The sequence below is a fragment of the Solea senegalensis genome, linkage group LG1, assembly GCF_019176455.1.
Source record: "Solea senegalensis isolate Sse05_10M linkage group LG1, IFAPA_SoseM_1, whole genome shotgun sequence".
Classification (NCBI taxonomy): domain Eukaryota; kingdom Metazoa; phylum Chordata; class Actinopteri; order Pleuronectiformes; family Soleidae; genus Solea; species Solea senegalensis.
Genome location: NC_058021.1, coordinates 7,085,665 through 7,109,745, shown reverse-complemented (window position 1 = coordinate 7,109,745; position 24,081 = coordinate 7,085,665). Strand labels below are relative to the sequence as shown.

At 42.4% G+C, this 24,081-nt stretch overlaps 3 protein-coding genes across 6 annotated transcripts; 1 reads left to right on the top strand and 2 right to left on the bottom strand.

Moving 5' to 3' along the window:
• Window positions 1-136: 136 nt before the first annotated feature.
• LOC122782091 (mucin-2-like) lies at window positions 137-5,240 on the bottom strand. 2 transcript variants are annotated; one of them, XR_006361891.1, is made up of 6 exons: window positions 4,901-5,240; window positions 3,553-3,867; window positions 2,120-2,404; window positions 1,861-2,027; window positions 1,133-1,258; window positions 137-955 (listed from the first exon to the last, which is right to left on the bottom strand). XR_006361891.1 is itself a non-coding variant. In XM_044046333.1 (5 exons), the coding sequence occupies exons 1-5, from the start codon at window positions 4,965-4,967 to the stop codon at window positions 1,214-1,216; spliced, it is 879 nt and encodes a 292-aa protein (XP_043902268.1). In that variant the 5' UTR covers window positions 4,968-5,240; the 3' UTR covers window positions 137-1,213. The 2 variants fall into 2 exon arrangements, 1 of the variants encoding a protein (XP_043902268.1); XM_044046333.1 differs by having other exon boundaries at window positions 137-1,258.
• LOC122781866 (importin-13-like) lies at window positions 5,144-15,171 on the top strand. Of its 3 annotated transcripts, none has more exons than XM_044046096.1 (22): window positions 5,144-5,197; window positions 5,790-5,912; window positions 6,856-6,981; window positions 7,206-7,846; window positions 8,172-8,312; window positions 8,402-8,543; window positions 9,049-9,215; window positions 9,432-9,552; window positions 9,639-9,786; window positions 9,877-10,058; window positions 10,139-10,165; window positions 10,763-10,897; window positions 11,709-11,855; window positions 12,172-12,252; window positions 12,377-12,514; window positions 12,587-12,683; window positions 12,757-12,809; window positions 12,884-12,950; window positions 13,332-13,390; window positions 13,478-13,567; window positions 13,668-13,849; window positions 14,844-15,171. In XM_044046096.1, the coding sequence occupies exons 2-22, from the start codon at window positions 5,820-5,822 to the stop codon at window positions 14,935-14,937; spliced, it is 2,931 nt and encodes a 976-aa protein (XP_043902031.1). In that variant the 5' UTR covers window positions 5,144-5,197; window positions 5,790-5,819; the 3' UTR covers window positions 14,938-15,171. The 3 variants fall into 3 exon arrangements, 2 of the variants coding, with proteins under 2 accessions (XP_043902031.1, XP_043901908.1); XR_006361873.1 differs by lacking the exon at window positions 5,144-5,197 and having other exon boundaries at window positions 5,576-5,912; window positions 14,844-14,992; window positions 15,064-15,171; XM_044045973.1 differs by lacking the exon at window positions 5,144-5,197 and having other exon boundaries at window positions 5,576-5,912.
• Window positions 15,172-15,332: 161 nt separating this feature from the next.
• fzr1b (fizzy/cell division cycle 20 related 1b) lies at window positions 15,333-23,354 on the bottom strand. The gene is made up of 14 exons (XM_044046216.1): window positions 23,160-23,354; window positions 22,603-22,782; window positions 20,191-20,292; window positions 20,044-20,107; window positions 19,817-19,944; window positions 18,725-18,807; window positions 18,443-18,626; window positions 18,288-18,353; window positions 18,088-18,190; window positions 17,710-17,891; window positions 17,397-17,630; window positions 17,160-17,264; window positions 16,693-16,785; window positions 15,333-15,934 (listed from the first exon to the last, which is right to left on the bottom strand). Exons 2-14 carry the CDS (start codon window positions 22,678-22,680, stop codon window positions 15,893-15,895), a joined length of 1,464 nt encoding a protein of 487 aa, XP_043902151.1. The 5' UTR covers window positions 22,681-22,782; window positions 23,160-23,354; the 3' UTR covers window positions 15,333-15,892.
• Between the last annotated feature and the right edge of the window lie 727 nt (window positions 23,355-24,081).

Genomic DNA, 24,081 nt, shown 5'->3' with positions numbered 1-24,081 from the left:
GAGTGGCTTTCTTTATTAGTTGATTTGGTCAAAGTCCATGTGACTTGTTTGGGCTGATACAAGGTGACTTGCTTTTAGTGACACAATGACAAAATGCTTAAAGTCAGTTCCGCCCTGTGAACATACGTCGTCAGCCTTTATAGTAATTAATTTTATTATCAAATTATATCAATAAATTCTCACAGTCCACACTTCAATGGCATATTATACATCACTAATGGCACTTAAAGTAAAATCTGATACAACAGTCAAAGTCCACCACATCTGCACAATCTAAAACACCCAGGTAACAAAACAACTTCCCTGATGCCACACATTCAGTTACAACAGGAGATAGTGTGTCCCTTACATTTTCACTAATATTAGAGTAACTAGTTTAGCAGTGTACAACGGCGAATTAAATATTCATCAATAATTGTCAAATGAACAAATTCAAGTTTTATACACCAGAATATAGTGCTGAAATATACACATTAAATACTGCAACAAATATAATTCATGATAGCTTGATTAGATAACTGGTCTCTTATTCCAAATATAACACCTTTAAATTGTATACCACTGCATTTTTTTTCAGATTCTCTGCAAGAGCTCAGATTTAAGACAAAATGTGGAACCTGGCAATTTGGTGAGAAAGTGCACTTGACTCATATTAGGTCACCTAAGGATTACATTACGTTTGGGGGCACGTTGGCACCTTCTTGATGTGTCTCAAAGCTTGTAACATTCTCAGCCTGCCCCTTAAGCGCTCATTGACCTGAGATTGTCAATTAATTTACATTGAAGGACTATGCAACCTTGATTCACGTTACCCCTGAAGGGCACATTACCTCACATGTCCCCTAGAGGGCATTGTGACCATTTGTGCCACATTAAAGTGCTGTGAGTACATGTGGAGTCAAGTCAGATGCAAGGAAAACATCAGGTTCCCACTGACCAGGAGATCTCCTTCACTCTAAAGGGAATGTGGGGGGAAAAGTCAAAGAACAAAGAACCTTTGATTGAAATGACTCTGTATGTTCTTAATGAGCAGATAAACATTTTCACATAATTATAGATAATTATAGAAAGCACTCGGTCACAAAGGGAAAACTCATCTGATGCAGCTGCACTAGGCAAAAGCTTTGCTCACATCCACCCTGGTCTTGCTGTGGCGTCTGTTTTGCTTCTGTTGCCTCTGAGTGGTGGAAATGGCAAACAGGACGCCTCATCATCAGTAGCTGTATCTGGAGAGGGGCGTGTCCTCCATCAGGTCATCCTGAAGAAGATTATTAACACAAAATGCAAAGACATTTGTAGTAATAAAATAATTGTATACGCCAACTTTGTTAGTGGATCAGTTTCAGACTTATGTTATCATTTATCAAGTATGCATGTTACAATGTAATTGTGCGATGTACACGCAATTTCAATTTAAAATACCAATGCATCTGAAGATGACATGGCCATACTATTATGTGGGATTTAACCATTCCAATCTCTGGCTCACTTTGGCCCTTGAGAGTATAACTGAAGCTCAGAATCACTCCATACTACATTTCCCATAATGCAACTGAATAGCCTATTATGTTAGATCCTTTATGTTTTGTACGTCTTGTTTCACAAATCGATTATTATTTCGTCCAACAAGACCCTTAAATGCAACAGTAGATGCTGAAGCTGAGTTGTTTTCATGAGTTGAAGATCTTGTCGCCTTATATTGACACGCTTTGGGACACAACACAAACTTTGTGTTTGACCATGTTGCCCGGCTGTACTCATGACACCTCAAGTGATCTTTGCGTGAAAACAAAATGGTGGTTTGACCCCTTTACAGTACCCGTGTCTTACAGAGAGACTTGAACAACAGAAAGGCCTCACCATGGGGAGATCCTGCAGCCGATGAAACTCGGGGTGGTTTGTTCGCTGACGGAACCTGAGGAAGAGGGCGATGAATACGATGGCGGTGGTGACGATGAACACTGACAGCAGACCAGCCAGCAGGGGGTCTAAAGGTGAGCTGGAGCGATGTCGGGGCCCCTTGAAATCTGTTACACAACAACAAACATTGTAAGACACAAGTTTGGACTAAAATGAGATCATAATACAATAAAAAGAGGTAGAGATAATGCTCTTTCACCTTCATCTCCAACATTTAGTTCAGATGGGACCTCCTGGTGAGTTGGCCCAGCAGGGATTGGAGCTGAGGTCAAAGGGTGGTCTGTGGTCCAGGATACAGAGTGTGACTTTGTAGTGGCGTCGCGAGCTGTGGAGCTTGTATCCTGCACTGTGTGGGCACACTCGGCAGGTGAAGATGAAAAGGTGCTGGATGGATCTTGGGTCAGGGGTGTCCTGCTGTCCGTGGTTGAAACACGAGGTGGAGGAGGGGTGGAGCTATGCAGGGTGGGCGTGGATGAAAGGCTGCCTGAAGTGGAGGAAAGCGGAGATGTGAGGGTAGTGCTGTGTCAATTCAAAACAGTGCAGGGAATTTTTCAAAGGAAATGGACCATACACACGACAGCAAGGGAGCGCTGTAACTACACACCACCCTGCTCATTCAGGTACTTCACTACTACTGACATTAAAGCTGCTCAGGTTTTTATTGTCCAGCACCACTTGCTTTGCTTTTTAGGGCCAAGAAAGTCACACACTGAGTGTATTTTTTCATGCCTGAAATTAACAGAAATTATCATTATGTCTGGTGGAGAGTTTTCTCCAGCCCCCTTTCTCCCTAGAATCTGTTTCTTAATGAATCTGTTGTGAAGATCTACACAAATAAATGCGGCCATCATTGAGTTTTCTTCATAAAACATACAGGTGTGAATGTGCGGTAGTATGTCTCTATATGTTGGTCCTGTGATGGACTGGTAACCTGTCCAAGTTGTACATTACCAGTCATTACCAGGGATACAAAGTACAAGTATCTCACCAGAAAATGACTTTGGTAGGAGTTGATGTAAAATATTACTTCAGTAAAAGTCTTGAAGTATATGACATTTACTTTAGGATTGAGCCATGGTAGCTCAGTGGTAGAGCGAGTTCTCTTTTAACTGGAAGGTTGTGGGTTCAATTCCTGTCTCTGCTAGTCTATATGTGTCCTTGAGCAAGACACTTAACCCCCATGCGTGTGAATGACAAAACTGTAGTGTAAAGCAGCTCATCAAGACTAGAAAATCTCTATATAAATACAGACCATTACCAACTCTTCTTCAATGGAGTTAAAGTGTGACTCCATGTTGTTTGTTATGTCTGGGCTCTTCAAATAGGCGACATGACATAAGCGGCGTTATATATAACTGATCTATAAAAGGGAGGCCTCTCAACTTCGGTTACAACACAGTTTCTCTCAGTCTCAGTCCAGTAATGTGGGGGGTCAGAGGAAGACTACGCTCCTGGAATGCTGCTGGCAGTGAGTGTATGTTTGCAAACAGACAGCTTCTATTTAGTGTGGGTAGTTTTATTTTAAGATCTGGTCTGGAACTCGTTATGGATGAGTTTTAGACTTGTGAATGTAATGACGACAGTTGTTTTCTATAAAGGCTTGTAGAGACTTTCAAGGTTTGCCTTGATTACCTGGAGTAGGGGCAGTGCCGGGCTGAGCTGTCAGGACAAGTGCTTCATCCATGTGTTGAGATGTCGTCCCCGCAGGGCTTGTGCTGACCAAGTGGGTTTTAAATACTGCGTCTGTGACAGTCTCTGAATGGACTGCTCCTTTGGTCCTGATAATGGTTGTGGTTTCAGTAGAGGTTTCATCCCTGCCTGCAGGATTATGTGTCCACTCAAGGACCTCATTCCCAGGATCCTCTGTCAGGTCAGGAGACGCTGAGGTGTCAGCATGACTGGGGAGGGCAGCTGGAGGAAAGACAGGGGGCAAAGCACTGCTCTGACCTGTATAAGAAAAATAATAATTGTCTATAAGATTGTGTTTGAAACAAAACTAACCTTGAACATTTGCATGACAGGATTGGGAATCAGATGCTCTTTTCCGTCTATCAGCAAATTGATGATTGAGGCTCTCTGCTGTCCAGATTTATTTATTTTTCCAATTTTATGAGATTAACTGATTATCAGCTGATTAATTTATCAACAGGGGCACTGCAGTCTTCTGCAACCATGTTAGAGATTGTAAACAAAGTGTCACCCTAAGTGAACCATCCTCGGTTTATTTGTGCACAGTTCAGAAACCTCCGAGAACCATAGAAATAATCATATAATATAATATAATTCTAATAATAGCATAGAACCCTCCCCTTAGCCTTTTACAATGTTTTAATTCAATTGCTAAATTTAACTGGAGAATAAAAAAATAACTACAAATTAATACAATTTTGGTATAGTGATACATAGATAACAGTAGACAACAGATACATGTGTATTTATATAGATAGATATGGATCAATAAATAGAGACTGCTTAATCTCATCAGGAAGACAAAGTCACCCTGTCATTTCTGCTGAATACCTGAGTGGAACAGATGAACACATTATTATTGTTAATGTTTAGATAGATTGATTATGTATGGTTAAATGACTTGTGATCTACATTCACATTGAGTGTAGTCATTATTAAGATCATGAACTATACTATGGTGCACCTTGCCTGTGCTGTGGTTAAGACAGGCGGAGTGATATGATGAAAGGTGATATGTCACTGTTTGTGTTGGATTGTTGAGTTAAATCCTACATGTTATGTTGAAAGGGACATTTAAGTACTTTCACATACAACTACTCAAGAAAACCAAGGTATTGGTTATTATTTATTTATTTATTTATGTATTTATTATTATTTCTATAAGATGAGTAAACAGTGTCGAGCTTTCATTTCTGATTTAATAACAAACCCAGCTCATGTGAGCAGGATGTAAACACACACACACACACACACACACACACACAGAGAGAGACCGTGGATGACACCTTACCTTTGGTCTGCGATGAGCCTTGAAGGAGCACCAGCATGAGAAATACCAAACGAATTTCTAATTTCATCTCATCCGCTGCAGATCCCAGTGAAAGTGAGCTCTCTGCCAGTCTTCACTGCAGCTCTGCCTTTTCAGCTCTGAGGTTGTTTCCGTTACGTGATTTGACAGGGAACATCATCACCGGCGCTAAAAATATCCTGAGGGAGTCGGGCAGAAGAGGAGGAGAAGCAGGGGTGGGGCCGCACGTGTGTGTGTGGTGGGAGCACCACAGACGGCACCAACCGCACCAACTGTGAGGTGAGAGAAGTGTCACTGAGCCCACTGCGTATTCACGCGTCACCTCCCAGCTCTCTGCTCTTCCTCCCTCACACACGCTCTTCCTCCGCATCCATCCCTCTGACATGATGCATCAGTTTGCAGGCGCTACTGCTCCGCCGCCCCAATCAGGTGCCAGTGCGTCAGAGGCGCAGTTGTGTGCGTCAGGACAGGAGCGCCTGTTGTAGAGTGGACTGTGTGGCGCTGAGGACAAGTTTGAACTGTGATCCTTGTTATTGCATGTTTATTATTATTATTATTATTATTATTATTATTATTATTATTATTATTATTTCTGGCGCGTGGGTCTGTGTCGAGGCAGTGGTCGATGGAGACATGTCAGTGTTTGCAGATAAAAAAAATCAGTGTGAGTGTGAACTTTTCTGCGCCCACAGAGGTCAGTGTGTCGTCACGCCCGAGCGCACTGCCCTCATGTGTAACTGTAGACAGCTGAATGACCCGCTGCGTCCTCTGTCAGCGCCGGGCTCTCTTGGACACGCATGAAAGGAGGACAGCGAATGCTCGACGCTCCGATTATTTTATTCTCACCGATCAGGTTTTAATTTCCACAAAGGCAAATCCAGAGGCAGCACGAGAAACCTCCATGGAGCCTCCTCTTCCTCCTCCTCCTCCTCCTCCTCCTCCTTCAGCCAGTCCTCCAGGAGAGTTGGAGTTAACGGTGGAGAATGTGGAATCGGTAAGTTGACAGCACTCGCACTGTTATGTGAGTCAGGCCTGCACATGCACCGCTCCTAATGTGAATACACATACATTCAAAGGGAGCTGCAGCATCATGTCACACTGACATGGACATTTTATTTGAGGCAATAAGTGAATAATCAGTAATAAAGCAGCAGAAGTGTCTACAGACAGAGAACAGCACTAACATGGGGGTCTTCAGATTGGACAGACTGGAGTTTTGGTAACATGATACCAGCTATAAGCATATGCTGTCCTAATAATAACTAACACCATGTGCTTTGGATTAGTTGCCATAACAACACATTTTTTTTTACTCTGTTCAAACAATTGGTCAACCAGTCTGCATGCACCATTATGAAATGAAATTAACCTGGAAGTTGAATTTGTGTGACAGTCCCCGACACAACTCCTTAGTGTCAACAGACAGAAAACATGAAGTTTTCATTCATTCATTCATCTGATGGCCCTCATCAACAACACCATCCCATTGTGTAAACCAGAGGTCTCAAATTTGCGGCTCGCTGCCCACATGCGGCCGCCACTTCATATCAAGTTATGATAGGACCTGACCCATGAGCTTGTTTTGTGGTTTTTTTTACAGTTGTTTATATGTTATTATTTACTTAATTGTTTTTTTATTTCATTTTGTCTTAAAAAAATTTTTTTCCTATTGTCAACTCTTTCTTTCCATATCATAACAAACGCTTTTACTTTGAAATATCACCTTGAATGTTGTTGATTTTAAGCTAATTTCCCAGATAGATGGAACCTTTTTTGACCAGACTGGATGCTCATTGGGTCATTTGAGTTTGAAAACTGATTTGGCTTCTCTTCTCTGTAATATTGTAAAATCTTGACATGAATGTGTGATTTGGCACTATATACATTTGATTCGATTTCCTTGTGTCTTGTATCACGAGTTCTCTCCTCCTCTACAGGCGCTTTACCAGCTTTACTTCGATCCAGACATGGAACGCAAGAACTTGGCCCAGAAGTGGCTAACCCAAGCCCAAGGCTCTGCACAGGCATGGCAGTTCTGCTGGGCCCTGCTCAGTCCAGACAAGGTCTGACTCTGTTCGTTTGTTCTACAGTTTGCACTCCTCTATCATAAACTGTGTTTCTCAACCATTTTATTTGGGAAGATCAACAACTTTAATAAGTAAGCCAGACATTTCCTGCTTTAAACTGCAGATTTTCCATTCATCCGTTCACACCCATTCACATCCACATAGCTATTTCATCAGTTAAAAAACCTTCATAGTGTGAGATTGTGCCTTTTTTTTTTTAGCTTCCAGAGGTGCAGTTTTTTGGTGCCAGTACCCTCCACACCAAGATCTCCCGTCACTGGAGCGACCTCCCCACAGACCAGCATGAGAGCCTCAGGACTCAGCTCCTTTCCCACATCTTGCACTTCTCCTCGGGGCCCAAAATGGTGCTGACTCGCCTGTGTGTATCGCTGGCTTCCATGGCTCTTAATTTAATCCCCCAGGCTTGGTCCCGGCCAGTGGCAGACATGGTGAGGGCATTCCAACCGCAGAAACCTGCGTCTGAAGGTGGCTCTGATGCGGACCCCTCTCCTGACCCGCATACACACTGCCTGGCGCTGCTGGAGCTCCTCAGCGTTCTTCCAGAGGAGTTCCAGAGCAGCCGCCTGGCTCAGGCTCGCCGCTCACAGCTGAGAGAGGCCCTGACTGCCGAGTGGACGGTGGTGTGTCCAATGCTGCGTCAGCTCCTTCAAAGCCAGGACTCATCAGACCAGGTGAAGGATAAGGTTCTGCGCTGCCTGGCGAGCTGGGTGGGCCTGGACGTGCCTTTGGGAGAGAGTCATGAACTAGTCCAGGACTGTTTCATGGCACTGTCCAATCCAGAGCTGTTTGACACAGCTGTGGAGACAATAGTGAACGCCATCTCACAGCCTGACTGCCAAAGGTGAGATATATGTGGTGTCATCTGCTCAAAAGTATGACTGGATGCAAATGTTATCATGATAAAACTGTTCTCATGAGTCGACATCCTTAATTATCGCGATAAATGTCAGATAAGTTGATCCTTCTTCTTCACACAGTGACATTCCTGCACCGCACACAAGAAGTGGTTCATTTTAAGCCAAAACCATAGACTCTATAAATGAGATAATGATTCTACTTCTCCCTTGATTTGTAACATCAGTAAACATTTTCCTGAGAAGTTAATCGTCTCAATCGCCAGTTTCAGGGTCTTCTCCAACAGCACATGGTGAACACATGTTTTGCAGGTATGTGGATGCTCTGGTGAACCTGATGCCTCTGGTGCTGGGTCTTCATGAGCAGCTGAAGACAGCGGTGCAGGGCGGGGACATGGAAACCTCACACGGTATCTGTCGCATCGCTGTTGCTATGGGAGAAACACACTCCAGGTGCACACTCGTTCAACCTCTCCTCCAAAGAATGGCTTCAGTCATATTTATTTCATAACGTGTGGATCCTTGTGTTTGCGTTTGATCAGGGTTTTGTTGGAACAGGTGGATCATTGGCAGGAGTATTTGGCTTTGGTCAACATGATCCTGTACTGTACTGGCATTCCTGGTCATTACCCAGTCAGTGAGACCACCAGCTCGCTCACACTTACCTTCTGGTACACTCTGCAGGTATGAAACAGGGGCTTTTACAAAATGAGACACGTTTTGTCCACTTCAACTTCATTTGGACTCAAATCTTTACATATATCTCTTTTTGTATCAAGTGTTTTAAAGAAATACTTCACCGATTTGCATTTAGCTTTGTATTAATAGAACAAAAATGTGCTTCCCAACCTCAGTTTCCCCTGAGTTGAGAAATATCTTCATTCTTTTCTTTGTTACGTGCCCACCAGTGACACTTGGTCCTGTTAGCGTAACTTTCAGCAAAGATGGTGTACGCAGATGGGAATAAGGTCCCGTCCCTCCTACGAGGGTCTAAAAAGTGCAGGATTAGTGTTGCAGTTTCAAGTCTCGGACCAAGTGTCACTGCAAAAAAAAAATGAATGAAGATATTTCTTAACTGAGGGGAAACTGAGGTTGGGAAGCACACTTTTTCAAAAATACTACCCCTTTAAGGTTTTTTTGTACTTTTCATAGAGGTTTGATTCTCTTGTTTTAATCCTTGAACGTTCAGGATGACATCCTGTCTTTTGACGAGGAGAAACAGGCAGTTTACCTGCAGATTTACAGGCCGATTTACTTCCAACTGGTGGACGTGCTGCTGCATAAATCCCACTATCCATCGCAGGAGGAATTCACTTCCTGGTCCTCTGACGACAAGGAGCAGTTCAGAATTTACAGGTAAAGAACGAGGCCGGAGGTAAGAAGCCCTAAAATTTGGACTGTACAGTGCTTAATGACGAGATTGAAAGACTGAGAGTTCAATATTGTTGATATATATGTAAATATGATATATATGTAAATATGTACTGGAAAAGCATGAAAATGAACACTGTAATTGCTTAAACAAATGCTTCAACCTTTGACCTTTTGTTCCTTGGCCGTTTTGCTTTATAGGGTGGACATCTCGGACACTCTGATGTACGTGTATGAAATGTTGGGGGCGGAGCTGCTCAGTAACCTCTACGACAGATTGGGCAGACACCTCATGGACCCCCAACAGTCGACAGTATGGCAGGTAATCCGACATCTTTTTTGTGTGTGTGTTTTTTGAGTGTTTATTCCTCCTCTTCCGATCTGACGTCACATCAACTTCATCTGTAGGACACAGAGGCCTTGTTATTTGGCTTCCAGTCCATAGCTGAGACCATAGACGTGAACTACTCTGACGTTATCCCCGGTCTCATTGGTCTTATTCCCACAATCAACATCAGCAACGTTATGCTGGCCGACACTGTCATGTACACCATAGGTACACGCGCACAGTTTTCTTTCTCCTTCTCAACTTTACCTTTACAATTAATGTCCGTGTCCATTTACTGTGTTTGTCGTCGTTGCCCAGGGTCCCTGGCCGAGTGGCTGGCCGATCACCCAGTCATGCTGGGCGGCATATTACCCATGGTGCTCCAGGGTCTTTTGAAGGCGGAGCTGTCTGTGTCTTGTGTGTCAACACTTAAGCGGATCTGCAGGGAATGTAAACACGACCTCGGCCCCTTTGCTCAGGACATCCTCTCAGTGTCACAGGTCAGACACTCACATGTCACATGTAAACGTCCTTGTGTGTATGTATTTGTATGGAGACTTACAGTGTATTTTGTATGCAGGATGTCCTGGTTAAAGAAATCCATAAGGTGAGTAAACTGCCTTTAAAGGGCATATATGTAAAAAACATGTATACAAGTGAGGGATATATGAAGGCATCTGTGCACAATAGAGGAAAAAAGAAAGAAAGCAATCACAAAGAAGAAGAATCTAGGATGCAGTGAACGTACTGCATCTGTGTGGACAACTTAATAAATATTGAAGTTACCAAAAATGAAAAATACAAAAAAGAAGGGAAAAAAAGTCAAAACACTGGCTTAAACCTGGTGTTACGCTGTTACACACCCATACTGATACACATACTAACACTCAACCTATTTGGTTCATTTCCACGTTTTAAAGTGTGTCTGCTCCAAGCAGCAACAGCAGGGGATAATTATCACGTTATGAGAAGGCGACAATAACGAGCAGGAAAAACGTTATATACTATAAATATCCACCATCAAAGTCAACTTTTTCTTTCCTGTCATCAGCTTTCTCTCAGCGGTCTAAATTTATTTGAATGCATTTCTCACACATTGCCTCTTTAACACGTTGCTCTGTGAACATGAATGCATTAAACACTTCTGTGGAGACACTGTGTATTATGTGGCACTGTGTGTGTGTGTGTGTGTGTGTGTGTGCAGAGCAGCCAGTGCATGTGGCTGATGCAGGCTCTGGGTTTCCTGCTGTCTGCTTTACCTCTAGACGAGATTCTGGGCCGACTTCACTCTCTCATCACTCCTCACATCCAGCAGCTGGAGACGCTGGCCCAACATGAGGTACTGTATATGAGGAGAAGTGAATGAAAGCCTAATAATAACAACCAAAAATAAATAAATAATAATAACAATAATATGCTTGTAATCGTGAAAGAAAATATTAGTTTTGTGTTATATTGTATTTTAAAATGTATTATATCTCTCTGATAGTGTGCTTAAAATGTTCAGTATTTACAGTGCTTAACAAATACAACATACATGTATATATATATATATTTAGACCACCACCCAAAACCACAGCTGCCCTAAATTATCAAAATCATTTTTATGTGTCTGTAATAGTTAATACACCAGTATGTAGAAGCTCTTTAACCAAAATATTTGTAATGCTAATATATAATAGTATACATTATTATTTCTTGATTACGATGTCAAATTAAGTTATTTACGTCCATTCCTGAACAGATAAATTACTTTTAGTGGTCAAATGTTATATGTTATTAATTAATTAAAACTTTAAAAATTAAAGTCAGAAATGTGGTCTAATACATATGTTAAGCACTGTTTCATCACAGGAATTATTATTGTTTAAATAGTAAAAAGTCGAGATTAGAATTTGGGGAAAAAAATAAAATATCAGTGATGACAGAATACAAACGTCATAACTGCCATCACACTTTGGTTCACATGTCATGGAACAAATCGGTTAACAAATAGAATTTTATTCAGTACATGTTATGGAAAAGATGGGAAATCATGCATCTAAGAGTATTATATTATTATACACGCTACAGAGAGAACACTGTTTGCTGTCGCTACGAGGCTTCATATCAAACCCAGCCTCTTTGTCTCTCTCGCTCTCTCTCTAAAGCCTAATCCTACTAATAAACAGCCTATTGTCCACGTCCTGGGGATGTTATCGAGTCTTTTTACCACTCTGGACATCAACAGGCAAACAGAAGACTTTGACGGAGCAGCTGCTCCCAGATTCACACCCTCACAGTCCATGGAAAACCCAGTAAGTTCAGCAAATAAAAACAAAACCCTAAAGACAGGAGCTCCACCAGCGACACTGTATTTTGGTGCTGGAACATAAAATAATCACTAGTACAAACATTTATACTGTAGAACTTTCCAGCAGGTGAAACTATTGCTCTCTGTATATTATTACATGTGATAGAATAATTGTCATCAAAGCACTGAAAAAGTTTGTTTAACCTTGATTTTTAATGACATTTTCTGTGAATGGAAGTTATTGAGCTGTATTTGCATACAGAATAAACTCCACCCAGTTCATCGTCAATATTTCTCTGCGTGCAAATGTGATTCTTTAGGTTGTGGTTGTGCTGCAACAGCTGTTCACACTGATCCAGACCATCCTCAGCAAGTGGCTCGATGACTCTGAAGTAGTAGAGGTCGGTGTTTCTTGTTATTTCTTTGCTCTTTGTGTATATAACTGTAACTGTATAGGTGTACTGACACTCACTCAGTCACTCAGTCACTCAGTCATTCACAGCTGTCCATGTTTCTTACCTCCAGGCAGTGTGTGGGGTCTTTGATAAATCAGTTCGAACCCTCCTCCATGATTTTGGGCCCATGGTGGCTCAGCTGAGTGAGATGCTGGGTCAGATCTATAGCGCCTTCCCACAAGCTTCTGCTCTGGACCTGACCCGACAGGTGCCAGAACAAAAACCTTTATCCCTCTCTCCCTCTGCAGTGAAAGCTCTTCACACTCTTTCTCTCTTTCAGATGGTTCACATATTTGCCGGCGACGAGCGTCACATCTTTTACATCCAAAGCCTCAGTGAAGTGTTGACTTCAGCGACGCTTACTGTATTTCAACAAGGTAATGCAAAGAAATGTGTTTTTGATGATGCATAATTCTTCTGTCCTATCATTTTTTTTTTTTATGTACACAGGTCCGCGGGATCATCCTGATATCGCTGAGTCATTTATGCACCTTCATGCTCAGGTTGGTCATGATCCCATTTCTGCTCGTCTGTGTCATTTGAAATCTTTTCCTACGTCTCTGTTCTTGACCATTAGATTCTTAAAAGGAAGCCCGATTTGTACCTGTCCAACCAACTGGATAAAAAAGCACTGTTTTACTGTGGTGAGTATCATTACTGTGGCATTCTAATAGACTTAGGTCAGTTTTGTATAGATGTGTAGTAAATGTAGCTAAACTGAATTTACCCGTTGACAGTATATTTTTGTATACAGTACTAGTTTTATTTTACAAATTGTGGAAAAACTAATGATAATGAATGGATGTGCATGATTTCAGGTGTATGATGAGGTCAGATTCGGTTTTCTATGCTTTGGACTCGTTACATTTATGTTTCATTGGTTTATTATTACATTATATACTGAGTGTGAGCATTTTATGACCAATTAATGCAGGAAATCAAGTAACCAAGTTGTTTTTATTACTATTTTTTGCATGATCTTGAAATTCAGACTAAACTAATGAATGTTATGATGTTTCCTCCAGGAATTCTGTCACTCAAGTTTCCAGAGACGCCCACAGTAAAAGCTGCCAGTCTGTTCTTTGTAAGTCAAACCAGGACTGTCTTTTTGATTTATTTTACACACTTTTTGGTCATAAACACTGTTATTGTTTGTGTCCTCTCCCTGCAGACAGAGCTGCTGCCCCGCTGTAAGGACATGCCAGCGCTTGGTGAAGTGCTTCAGAGGGATGGAAAGCTCCTGACAGAGACCATCCTCCAGGTCCAAGTTTGTTCTTTTGTTTTCATGTATTTATGCGTTGATTTATTTTGCCCCCCCCCCCAAACCCGTGGCAAACGGTCCGCTTTCATCCCTGTCTCAGGCGGTCGGTGGCAGCTCTCCTCGCAGTCTCACGGAGCATTTCTCTGAGGTGCTGCTGAGTCTTAACCGACACTGTCCGGCTTTATTGTCTCAGTGGTTAAAAGAAACACTACAGACGCCAGGATTCCCTTCTGCTCAGGTCTCTGCAGAACAAAAGCACACCTTCACTCAGCAGCTTCTAAGGTAATAAGATTTATATGTAAGAACAGAATGTACTTCCTTTAAGTTTGTTTGAAAACGAAGAAAATCAACATCCTTTGTGGTATGTGAAGGCCACCGTAGTTCGCTGACCATTAAATTGAACCTCTTCTTCCACACTGGGCTGTTGTACTGGTTGTTTTCATATTAATAATGTATCACCCACATACAGACTCCACGGTTTTCCCGCTTTAATATCTTTAACCTCAGTGTTGTTGTTTTGTGACCCATAAAATATTCATGTAACTCGACTGTTCTCGTGAACCTCATTTCCAGCAGCAGCCAGAGCTGAATTCTAAATGAGCTCAGTTCTGCAGCTCTTGCAGTTGCGTGTGCCGAATGGAAATGTACAAAAATTCTCCCTGTTACAAATCAGTGAGCCATCGAAATGATGGTTATTTTGGGGTAGAAAAAAAAACAAACAAAAGCTGTACAGTGTTGCCTAGCACCACTATAAACACTCCACCACAGAACTTGGTGGAGTAAATAGTGGAGGGACATTTACTGAGTGTCCACAAACACTACCTCAGATGGAGGCTAATGGAGAATTGTGCCTCTTTCATTCCCCACACTGCATATGTCTGAATGTTAAGAAAAAAACAAAAATCAGTTTGCCACATATGGTCAAAAATGTGTAATTACAGATTTAAACGTTTGCTCGAGTTTGACGCCGATTATTTTAGAGATGCTAAAGCACGACTAATGATTTGCATACATCCACAACACAACTGGATACAGTGGATAATGTCGTGCGTCCTCAGTGCGGGAGATGAGATTATTCTAGTAATTAAAAAAACATACATTTTTATGCATATTGTGAGTAGGAGAATGCAGACAGTGATCCTGCAGACAGACGCCAGGTAAAGCAGGGACACAGCGCTAAGGTTACAGCCTTAATGGAGAATACGATGAAATCATCACAGAATGAGGGGCTCTGCTCATTTTAAAACTAACATGTTGTCCTGTTTCTTTATTCCAGGGAGCAAAACAACAAGCGTCAGGTGAAGGAGGTTGTAAAGGAGTTTTCTCTGCTCTGTCGAGGCCTGCAGGGCTCTGGATACTCAGATTACTAATCTGAGCCTGCCAGTGTTAAATCTGACCTTTTGCTTCCTCAGGTTGCTGAGAAAGGTACAAAATAAAGAAACACACACACACACACACAAACAAAAACTATTTGAATCTGTTTACGTGCCAAATAGGAATTGGACAAATGAACTCGGACAACCAAAGACGCCAGCATTTGGACCGAACCAAAGCAACGATGAGGACGAACACGTTTGTAATAAAGTGTCAGTGTTGGTTCCAAAGGACAGAGAGTGTTGGTGTGTTTTGTTCTCCTCGGACATGAATGCACAATAATTGTTTGCGGTGAATTTTCATCCAACTCTTTATGTGAGTGACGTCTCACAGTGGTGTCCAGCTCTGTTTTTGTCGATATAAACTTGACAGACAACTCAGACAAAACAGGTCTCTCTTCCCAGCTGCACGAGCAACTGTGTGCATGTTCACTCGTTTATTGTTTTTTCTTCTGTCGTTTACTGCTGTCGATCATTTTCACACATTATCAAAATATAGAAACCCTCCCCACCCGCGCTGAGTCGACATCTTCTGGTTATTTTTTTTTCCTTAAATGTGATGCTGTTACATGATATAGCGTAGAACTTTTGAAGATGACCACTTCTGCTAATAGAGAGTAAAACAACTTAATCACACAACGAAAGAGAAAACAACAAATCCACGTTTTTGTTTTGTTTTGTGTAAGCAGACGACATGTCCCGCCGATAGGGCCGCGTGTTCGCTTTTGAAGTCAGTGATATCACTGCGAGGGACAGCAGCGCTCAAGTTGTGACGGTGTAGAAAAGAGAGGCCTCGAGAAGAGCTGTCTGAACGGCGACAGTTGTTGTTGATGATGATGATGATGATGATGATGGCGCTGAGATGGCGGCTGGTCTGTGAGTGTGTCGCCGGGGCGACTGTGCAGTTCAACCACAGGCTTCCTCCTGAACCGGTCCTGACACGGGCCGTTCACTATCGTATTCGTGTGAAGAGGTTCAGCACTGACTTTGATTCCTGAGGGAAGTAAAGACATTTCAGCATTAGTGTCAGAAACATTTGGAGTTTGTCAGATCATCCCGGAAGAATCGACTTTAAATCATAACCTGTATTATACGAGCTTTCTTACTCCATTTCTAAAAAGCTGCTTCTACTTTAAAGACTTTATTCAAAGACAGTGTAGAACGGTTCTAACATTTTATGAACCATATAACAAATCATTTTTAACGGTTGGTGTAGTGCAGGGGTGTCAAACTCATTTTTGTTCAGTGGCCACATACAGCACAATTTGATCTTAAGTGGGCCGGACCAGTAAAAATAGTAAAATAATAGCATAATAACCTATGACCAACAAGAACTCCTTTGTTTTGTCTCCTTTGTTTTACATTTAATGAGGAATATTTTTACAAAACATGAAATTTCTTGAGAAATATAAGTGCAATTTCAACAATATCATGCCTAAATTTACTATTTACGCATCATCTATAAAGGCATAAACATTTAGTCACAGGTATCTGGAATTGAAAAATATTGCATTTGACCTTACGTTTAGATTGTAATCATAGTGTGAAATTTTGACAAATTCATCCTGTGGCCCGGATTGCACCCTCTGGCGGGCCGGTTCTGGCCCCCGGGCCGTATGTTTGACACCCCTGGTGTAGTGGTTAGTGTAATTTGCATGTTTTCTCCGGTTTCCTCGCACAGTCCAAAAACATGCGATATGAGGATTAGGTCAATTGGGACACGCTGTAGTTTAATGGACAGACAAACTGTACCTTGGTGCAGCGTGTCTTACTAAAGACATTCCAGAAACGTAGTGTCTCATCCCCGGCTCCTGTTACGATGGCCTCTCCATCAGGTGACACAGCCTGGGAAGGAAAATGAAAGCAAAAGCAGGTGAACGGTCGATAGTTACGGAGTGTGTATGCTGGGAAATGCTTGATTGCAGACAGGTATATAAATCCAGAGAGTAATCTTTCACGTTTAGCATTCCCTGCCCTCGTTCTTATGTCACATAAACATGTTCGGTAAGAGGATGTATACAAGGCCAACATTCTACTTAATAACGTTTATTATCATCAGCATCCTTATAGAGTATAAACTAATTGCACTTTCTATTTTAGCCAAAGGTATAAGCCTTTGTGTGCTTTTCCAACATTAAAAGCAGCAACGAAGCTATCGTCCATATCGCAAATCACAAATAAAAAAGGCCCCACATTGACATAAAAAGCCGTCCTCTCACCAGATACAACACTCTGTAAGAGTGTCCTGTCAACTTGGCCACCTGTGTTAGAGACGGATACTTCCACACCAGGATCTGGTTCTGAGAGTAGCCGTGAGTGCTCACCTGGAAGACAAAATGTTGAATATAAATCAACAGTTCTCATGAAATAAAATGAGACTGCAAACTAAGTGTATGTATATTAATAGGCCAAAATGTACTAAAATGTACTTTTACTTAAAAAAAAACACGTCTCACCAGTTCGTTGGCATGTTTGGACCAGGCCAGGTTGCAGACCTGGGAGCCGGTGTCTGTGCTCTGCAGGGCCTGACCCGTCAGTGTATTCCAGAAGCGTAGGCAGCGGTCGGCGGTGCCGCCCCCTGACGCCAGCAGCCCGTGTTGGTGCGGCGACCAGGCGATGGCCTTGACTGCAGCCAGGTGGTCACTGTACTGCTGCACAGGGAGCAGACTGGAGCTGTTCCACACCAGTAACTGGCCGGAAATAGACAGCAGCTTCAGAATTGATCACCAATTCACGTGAAGGTCACGTACGTGCTTCAAATTCTCTCACCTTGTTATCGTTGCCTCCAGACGCTAGGTGCTGGTGGTCAGGAGACCATTTGAGACCACATACTTCTTGCCGGTGACCCTGCAGCCTCCTCTCACCAGAAGGCGGGGTTCTGATGTCCCGCTGGAGGATCACTCTGTCCCGGCTTCCCGACGACAGCTGCTCCCCATTCCATGCCAGAGCACCTTCATCACAGAGGGGAACAGGGTCAGACTCTTCAGATTCCAATGTAGCTAATGGCTGACAGACATCCATCTTACTTATGTGACTCCTAACACATGCTCCTTTAAAATAGACTCAAACCCAACTGCAGGTGGGTTTCCATACAACATCATTGTGCTTTTTCTTTTACAGAGCAATGGAAAGCGGGTGGTGACTGACCTACACGTGCCGAGTGACCCTCCAGACTGGTCAGCTTCCTTCCTCCGGCTGCGTCCCAGATCTGAACGTACCCCTTGTGAGTTCCAACAGCGACTAGACTTCCCTGGTAGGAGCGGCGCGATCAAATATTTAATTACGCTTCTACATTAACACTTATTATCGTGCTTATCACACTTAAATGAGCAGTTCTGGTGGCTCACCCGCTCGTTCCAACACACTGATGTGACGGAGTCTCCGTCCACTGAAAGGTCACATAATCTAGTCACCTGTTAAGACGGAGAAATGCACCATTTTACACACAATTTATTTTCCCGTCTGAGACATGCAAGTGCACGTCTTCGTGTCCTGCTCTGACCTGGCTGGTGCAGGCACTCCACAGGTAGACGCAGGCTCCCAGGCCGACACTGAGCAGGTTACCTGCTGACCAGTCTACCAGGTTGAGGTAGAAGTCATCCTGCAGCTCCGGAGCGTCCAGCACCTTGAAGGGGATCTTGGAGATCTTCCGGGCTGGTTTCCGAGGAGAACGGAGCAGCTTGTGGCTACAGGAGACAGCGGGAAGACACCGAGGGAACGTTTTTTACCAAACCAGAAGTCCAAAAGCTTCAGCACCAAATCTGGTCAAAGACGTATCACGTACCTCTTGTTACTAAGTGGAGAGAGGGAGTAGGGTGAGACTTCATTATCGCTATCAAAAGGCACTCTCTTAGTGTGGACAGTGTACTGCAGAGAATGAACACAATGCAGAATTTTAGTAGGAAGGTGCAGACAGACACGGTATCGCACTCTGCGTCCACTCTGACTTTCCGCACGTGCCCACAGTTCCGTTCATATTTACACAAGGGCGTACCATTTCATATCATTCATTTCTCACATTCCACTCCAGAAGTAGCTTTATTTGTATTCCCTTGTATTGTATGAATGCGGAGTTGTACATGTGTGCACTGGTCGACATCCTCCCCATAACTTCGAGCAAGTTTCTATTGTTACCGTCACCTTTTGTTGTGTCTTTTGACCAAAACAAGAGTGCAACACCAACTAGAATGGAAAGTGTTGAACTACAGGGAACAGGCACAGTCACATGTCTAATTTAAGTCTGCAAGGACTGATGAAATCCTAGCGGACCTCTGCACACACACAGATGTAAATGTAAATGTAAATGTAATTTAATTTAATTTAATTTAATTTAATTTAATTTAATTTAATTTAATTTAATTTAATTTAATTATTTTAAGCGACATTATGTCCATTTTTTTGTGGCTCCGTTTGGAAATTTAAATAATTACAGATTCTATAGATTTATTTGGCCAATAGATTACACAGTAATTACCTGCTGTTGTTAATGAGGTTTTATTATGATGTGATACACGTTAGTAATGAAGGCACTCTAAAATAAACCGTCTCCTCGCGGTGGCGCTGCTCCAATAAATGAAGGAAACTTGAGTAGAAGTTACCTGACAAGAAGAAAAGGGAGTTTATAGCGGGATAATGACGGCGAAAGCTACGTTAAAAGATGCTTTTTTTGTTGTCTTCACTTGGACAAATATCATGATGTTAACGCTATATGATTGCCTTGCAATATATTGATTATCACAGAATGGTTGCATGGCGATAGTATTGGTATCGTGGACCACGTATCGCGTGTCGTATCGTATTGTTAACGTTAGATTTTGTCACCCTTCAGTTTTCATTGGCGTCACAAAAATGACTTCAGGACTGAGCAGATGCTTACCCTAAAAACGCTGTGAGAGTCTTGAGAGAGGACTGCGTGTCGCCGGTCGTCTGTGTGAGGGTCCGGCACCGCCTCTATACCCGCACCCAGCAACTCGTTCCTCAACAGGGCGGCATACGCCACAGTGTCTGCGGGGCGGACAGGAAACACAGATGCTGATTAAAACATGACTCACACAGAGATCTTCATCCTCGCAGTAAAGTGTCCACGGAGGATTGATCTTTGACCTTTGCTGGAGTCGGAGCTGGCGTCCTTCGCTTTATGGTTCTGACTGGGAGAGCGACAGTTCTCCTGTGGAGATGATGGGGACATTTAACGATGACTGAATTATGTGACGAGTCAGAAAAATGCCTCATCAAATAGGACAGACTCACATTAGCATAGTGGAAGTTGATGCTCCAGTTGCTTCCAGCTCGAGTGGGAATGAAACGATCGCCCGACTTAACACTGACAGGACTGCAGGTCGCACTCACACACTGGGAGGAGCAGAGTTAACAGCAGAGTTACAGTCATGTGATCTGGCACTGAATTTAAACCAGTGATCTCTTTTATTTGGTAAAACAAACAACGAAAACAATGGAAATAACAGTGAGACTCAGGACACAGGAAACATTCCCACCGACTTTTACAGGAACAAATGTAAGGAAGACACTAAAAGTGAAAAACCTGAAGCATCATTTTTAATGTAGTAACATTATATGTGTTTCATGTATTTAATATGTAGTTTATACATCTTTTTTTGATTAGAATATGTAAGTGCAAAGCAGTGCAGTCACAGAATGAACAGAAAGAAATGTCAATTAAAATTAGGTCTGTTTTTAAAAATTAGTCAATATTGATCATTACTGTGATTGTTTTTTGAAAAAAAAAATTTTTATGGCCAGAAAACAACAAAAACATGTTACACAATTACATAATGTATGCACAACATATAGCCTTTATAATAATGATCTTTGATACTGAAAAAAATTATATTGTATCATACATTGTTATTAAATTATTGTCCAGCTCTTATTTAAATTAAGCAACTATGTGTGTCATGCGTTATAAACTGTCATTTTTTTTCGACCTCTACAGCACAATGATACACATCTGTATTCAGAGATGTAGCACCGCATCCATCTGTCCGTCTAAACCCATATTAGATATGGGTTAATAAACACGTGCATGTTGTTCAGAGACACAGTCACATGTTTGTTTTCAATGTTATGGCTGATCTGTGTATAACAATCACAGTTGAGTTCGGGGAACAACTCTGCTGAACCACATGGAACATATGGAACCCAGCTGTCACGTGCACTCGCATAATGTTGAAGTATTCATGGAATTATATGAAAATTTCCTGTCCTCATTTCCATGACCAAAATAACTGCAGTTCATGATATTATTGTATTAATATTGCAGAGGTAAGTAGCATTGTAAGTTGTATTTTTGCTTGTGTTTATAGGAAATATCCAGTACAACAAAATGACTGGCTGAAACACACGTGACTATGCGACCGTGCAGTCGGGCTGAAATGGAGTGGAGGAGATCTCGTGAGACGGGCAGTTTCCTGCTTGTTTTTCATGGCTATGAAATTTAAAACTTCTGGCCCCAGATTCCATTTTCATCCCCAAGGAATTAAGCAACAATCAATGAAAGCTAGAGAGGAAAAAAAAAAAAAGGGACGGGCTGCACCTTTATGTTCCTTTGTATGTTATAATATGTATTATGTATATCATGATACATATTAACATATCATGTTCATAATATAATATGAACATGATAAAAGCTCAAGCATGTCTTCAACAAACCTGGTGCAATAGATCTTTTGTTGACATGAAATAAATAGTAAGACAAACACGGGTTTTACCGATCAGGTAACCAGGTTTAAGAGACTCAGGCTAAGTGAAGGTCACACAAAATACTTTTACCAGTAGAAGTTGTTATTTTTCTGGAGAAAATGTTGCTCTAAAACTGCATAAATGTTTCCGGTGTTGTTTTTTTGTTGTTGCGTGTTTTAGGGTAACAAGACGTATGCTAAAGAGTGGTAAAAACATGAGGAAATGCATTACTGGCTGCCATTCATACGGGCCTCGAAAGCAAAGTATAAATTTAAAAAATGGATTGTTCCTTAAGGAGTGCATTCTAGTGGAGAACAGTGATGCAGTGCCCTACAAACTTTTGCATTTAAAGCAATTTATGGGCGCCCTTCCAATCAAAAAGGGTTCCGTTATGAAGTTCCCTACTGTCCCTACCTGATGGTGTCCTAAAGAGTGTCCTTAGAGGAAATGATATTCAGTGCTGTATAGAAAATACCCATGCTGTAAAAGATGTCCCTGTATAGGTGTATCCCCAGAGGAGACATGTGATTTTCATTAGGCGTCCTCATGGGATAAACTGTGTCGGTGCTCTCTTATGCCCTTCCCAGTGAAAAACACTACGAGGGGCCCTTACTTACTTGCAAGATGCAGCTTGTTTGCAGCAGCTCTCGCTACTTTTTCCCTTAAAGGTTTGTATTTTTTTTTTTCCTTTTTCATACTATTTAAGTGTGTATTCTTGTACATTTCCCCACTGTGAGACTAATAAAGGAGTATCTTATCTTATCTTACAATGGAGAGGGAAACAAAAATTGTGGCGCCTGCTCCACTGGTGCGCATTAGGTGCCCTTTTAATTTTTGCCCCTGCTGTTCCAAATGTGCTGTGCACACCACTGTATTGTCGTATTGTAACAACCCGAGCCCTTGTGTGTGTGTGTGTGTGTGTGTGTGTGTGTGTGTAACGTTAAAAAGATAGTCTTGTTAAACCTTTGACAGTCGGGTCTCTGTCGGCAGGTTCTGGTGGTTGATTTGCCTGAGCAGCCGTCTCTCGTACTCCTGGTCCATGTCTTCAGGGCTGACGGACAGCACCGTCCCTCTGCTGCCCTCCCCGCCCCCTTTAAACCTCCGCTCCCTCTCGGTGAGGCAAACGACACACGGTCCCCATCCCTGTGAAACACAGGCCGGTAAGAATCAGACGTAAGGAGTCGGCAAGGAGTGTCCGACTATACGGGCAGCTGTTCTGAAGATGTTGGTGAAGATGAACATGAAATGGCCTGGTTATCGTGGTGTATGTTCGCTTCAGCGCATGAAGGCGGAGTCTCTGCTCTCGTTACAAGCTTTTAAAAGCGAGTGTGCACCTGCTGTTTACTCTGGCAGGTAAATATCATACTCAAACAGCTAAATAAAAGGGCAGCACGGTGCGCTAAAGACAGCTGCACCGTTGTCATGGCATCATGCTCGCGCAGCGACGAGCACAACCCATTTAAAAGTCGGCGTTTACCGTCAGCTGACGACCCTGCAGCCCGACAGCGACGCTTCCTTACCGGCTAACACAGTGGCTCAGGTCCCCAGAGCGGCTGCCATCTTCGCTTCTCAAAGATCGGCGCTGCGGTGGATGCGAGCTGTGGTCGCCGTGTCCCGGGCAGCAGCGGTACATCGGACGCCAGCGCGACTCGCTGGGGTTGTTTATGTTCACGACAAAGATGGCGACCGAATCAGCTGGAGCAGAAATTCCTTGGTTGGCTCAGCGCTGCTGCCTGTGCGGCCACACGGTCGCTAAACAGCGACGCCTGCTGGCGTCTATGATTCCTTGCATGTGACGCGTAACTGTGGTCGTTCTCTGTTTGACCACAGAGTGTCACTGTTGCACTGTTAAAATATAATTAGATAGATTGATACTTTATTCATCTCACAGAGACTGGAGTAATTGGAGTACAATGCGCCCAGATGCTTTAATCTAGCATTTAATCCTTCATTAGCTGCTTTGTTATTATACTACTAGTAATGATAATAATAATACTAGTAATAATAATAATAATAATAACAATAATAATAATAATGATAATAATAATCTGAGAAAAATAGTCAAACTTTAATCTCAGAAGGCTGTTTTCCTTTTCTTTTTTTACATTTGACCCTAATCCTCTTCTGTATTCTTATCATTATTATAGCATGTTTTTCTTCAGGTACTCCAGTTTCCTCCCACAGTCCAAAAAGGTTAATTGGACCCTCTAAATTGACCATAGGTGTGAATGTGAGAGTGAACAGTTGTTGTGTGTCTCTGTGTGTTGGTTCCGGGATGGACTGACGACCTGTCGAGGGTGTAACACACTGTTTGCCCTACTGTATGTCAACTGGGATTGGCTACAGCCCCCTGCGACCTACATGGGTAAGCCGTAGACAATGAAATAATAATAATAGGAACGGTGTAAAAGTATCAGTGCATGTCATGACCATCACATCAAC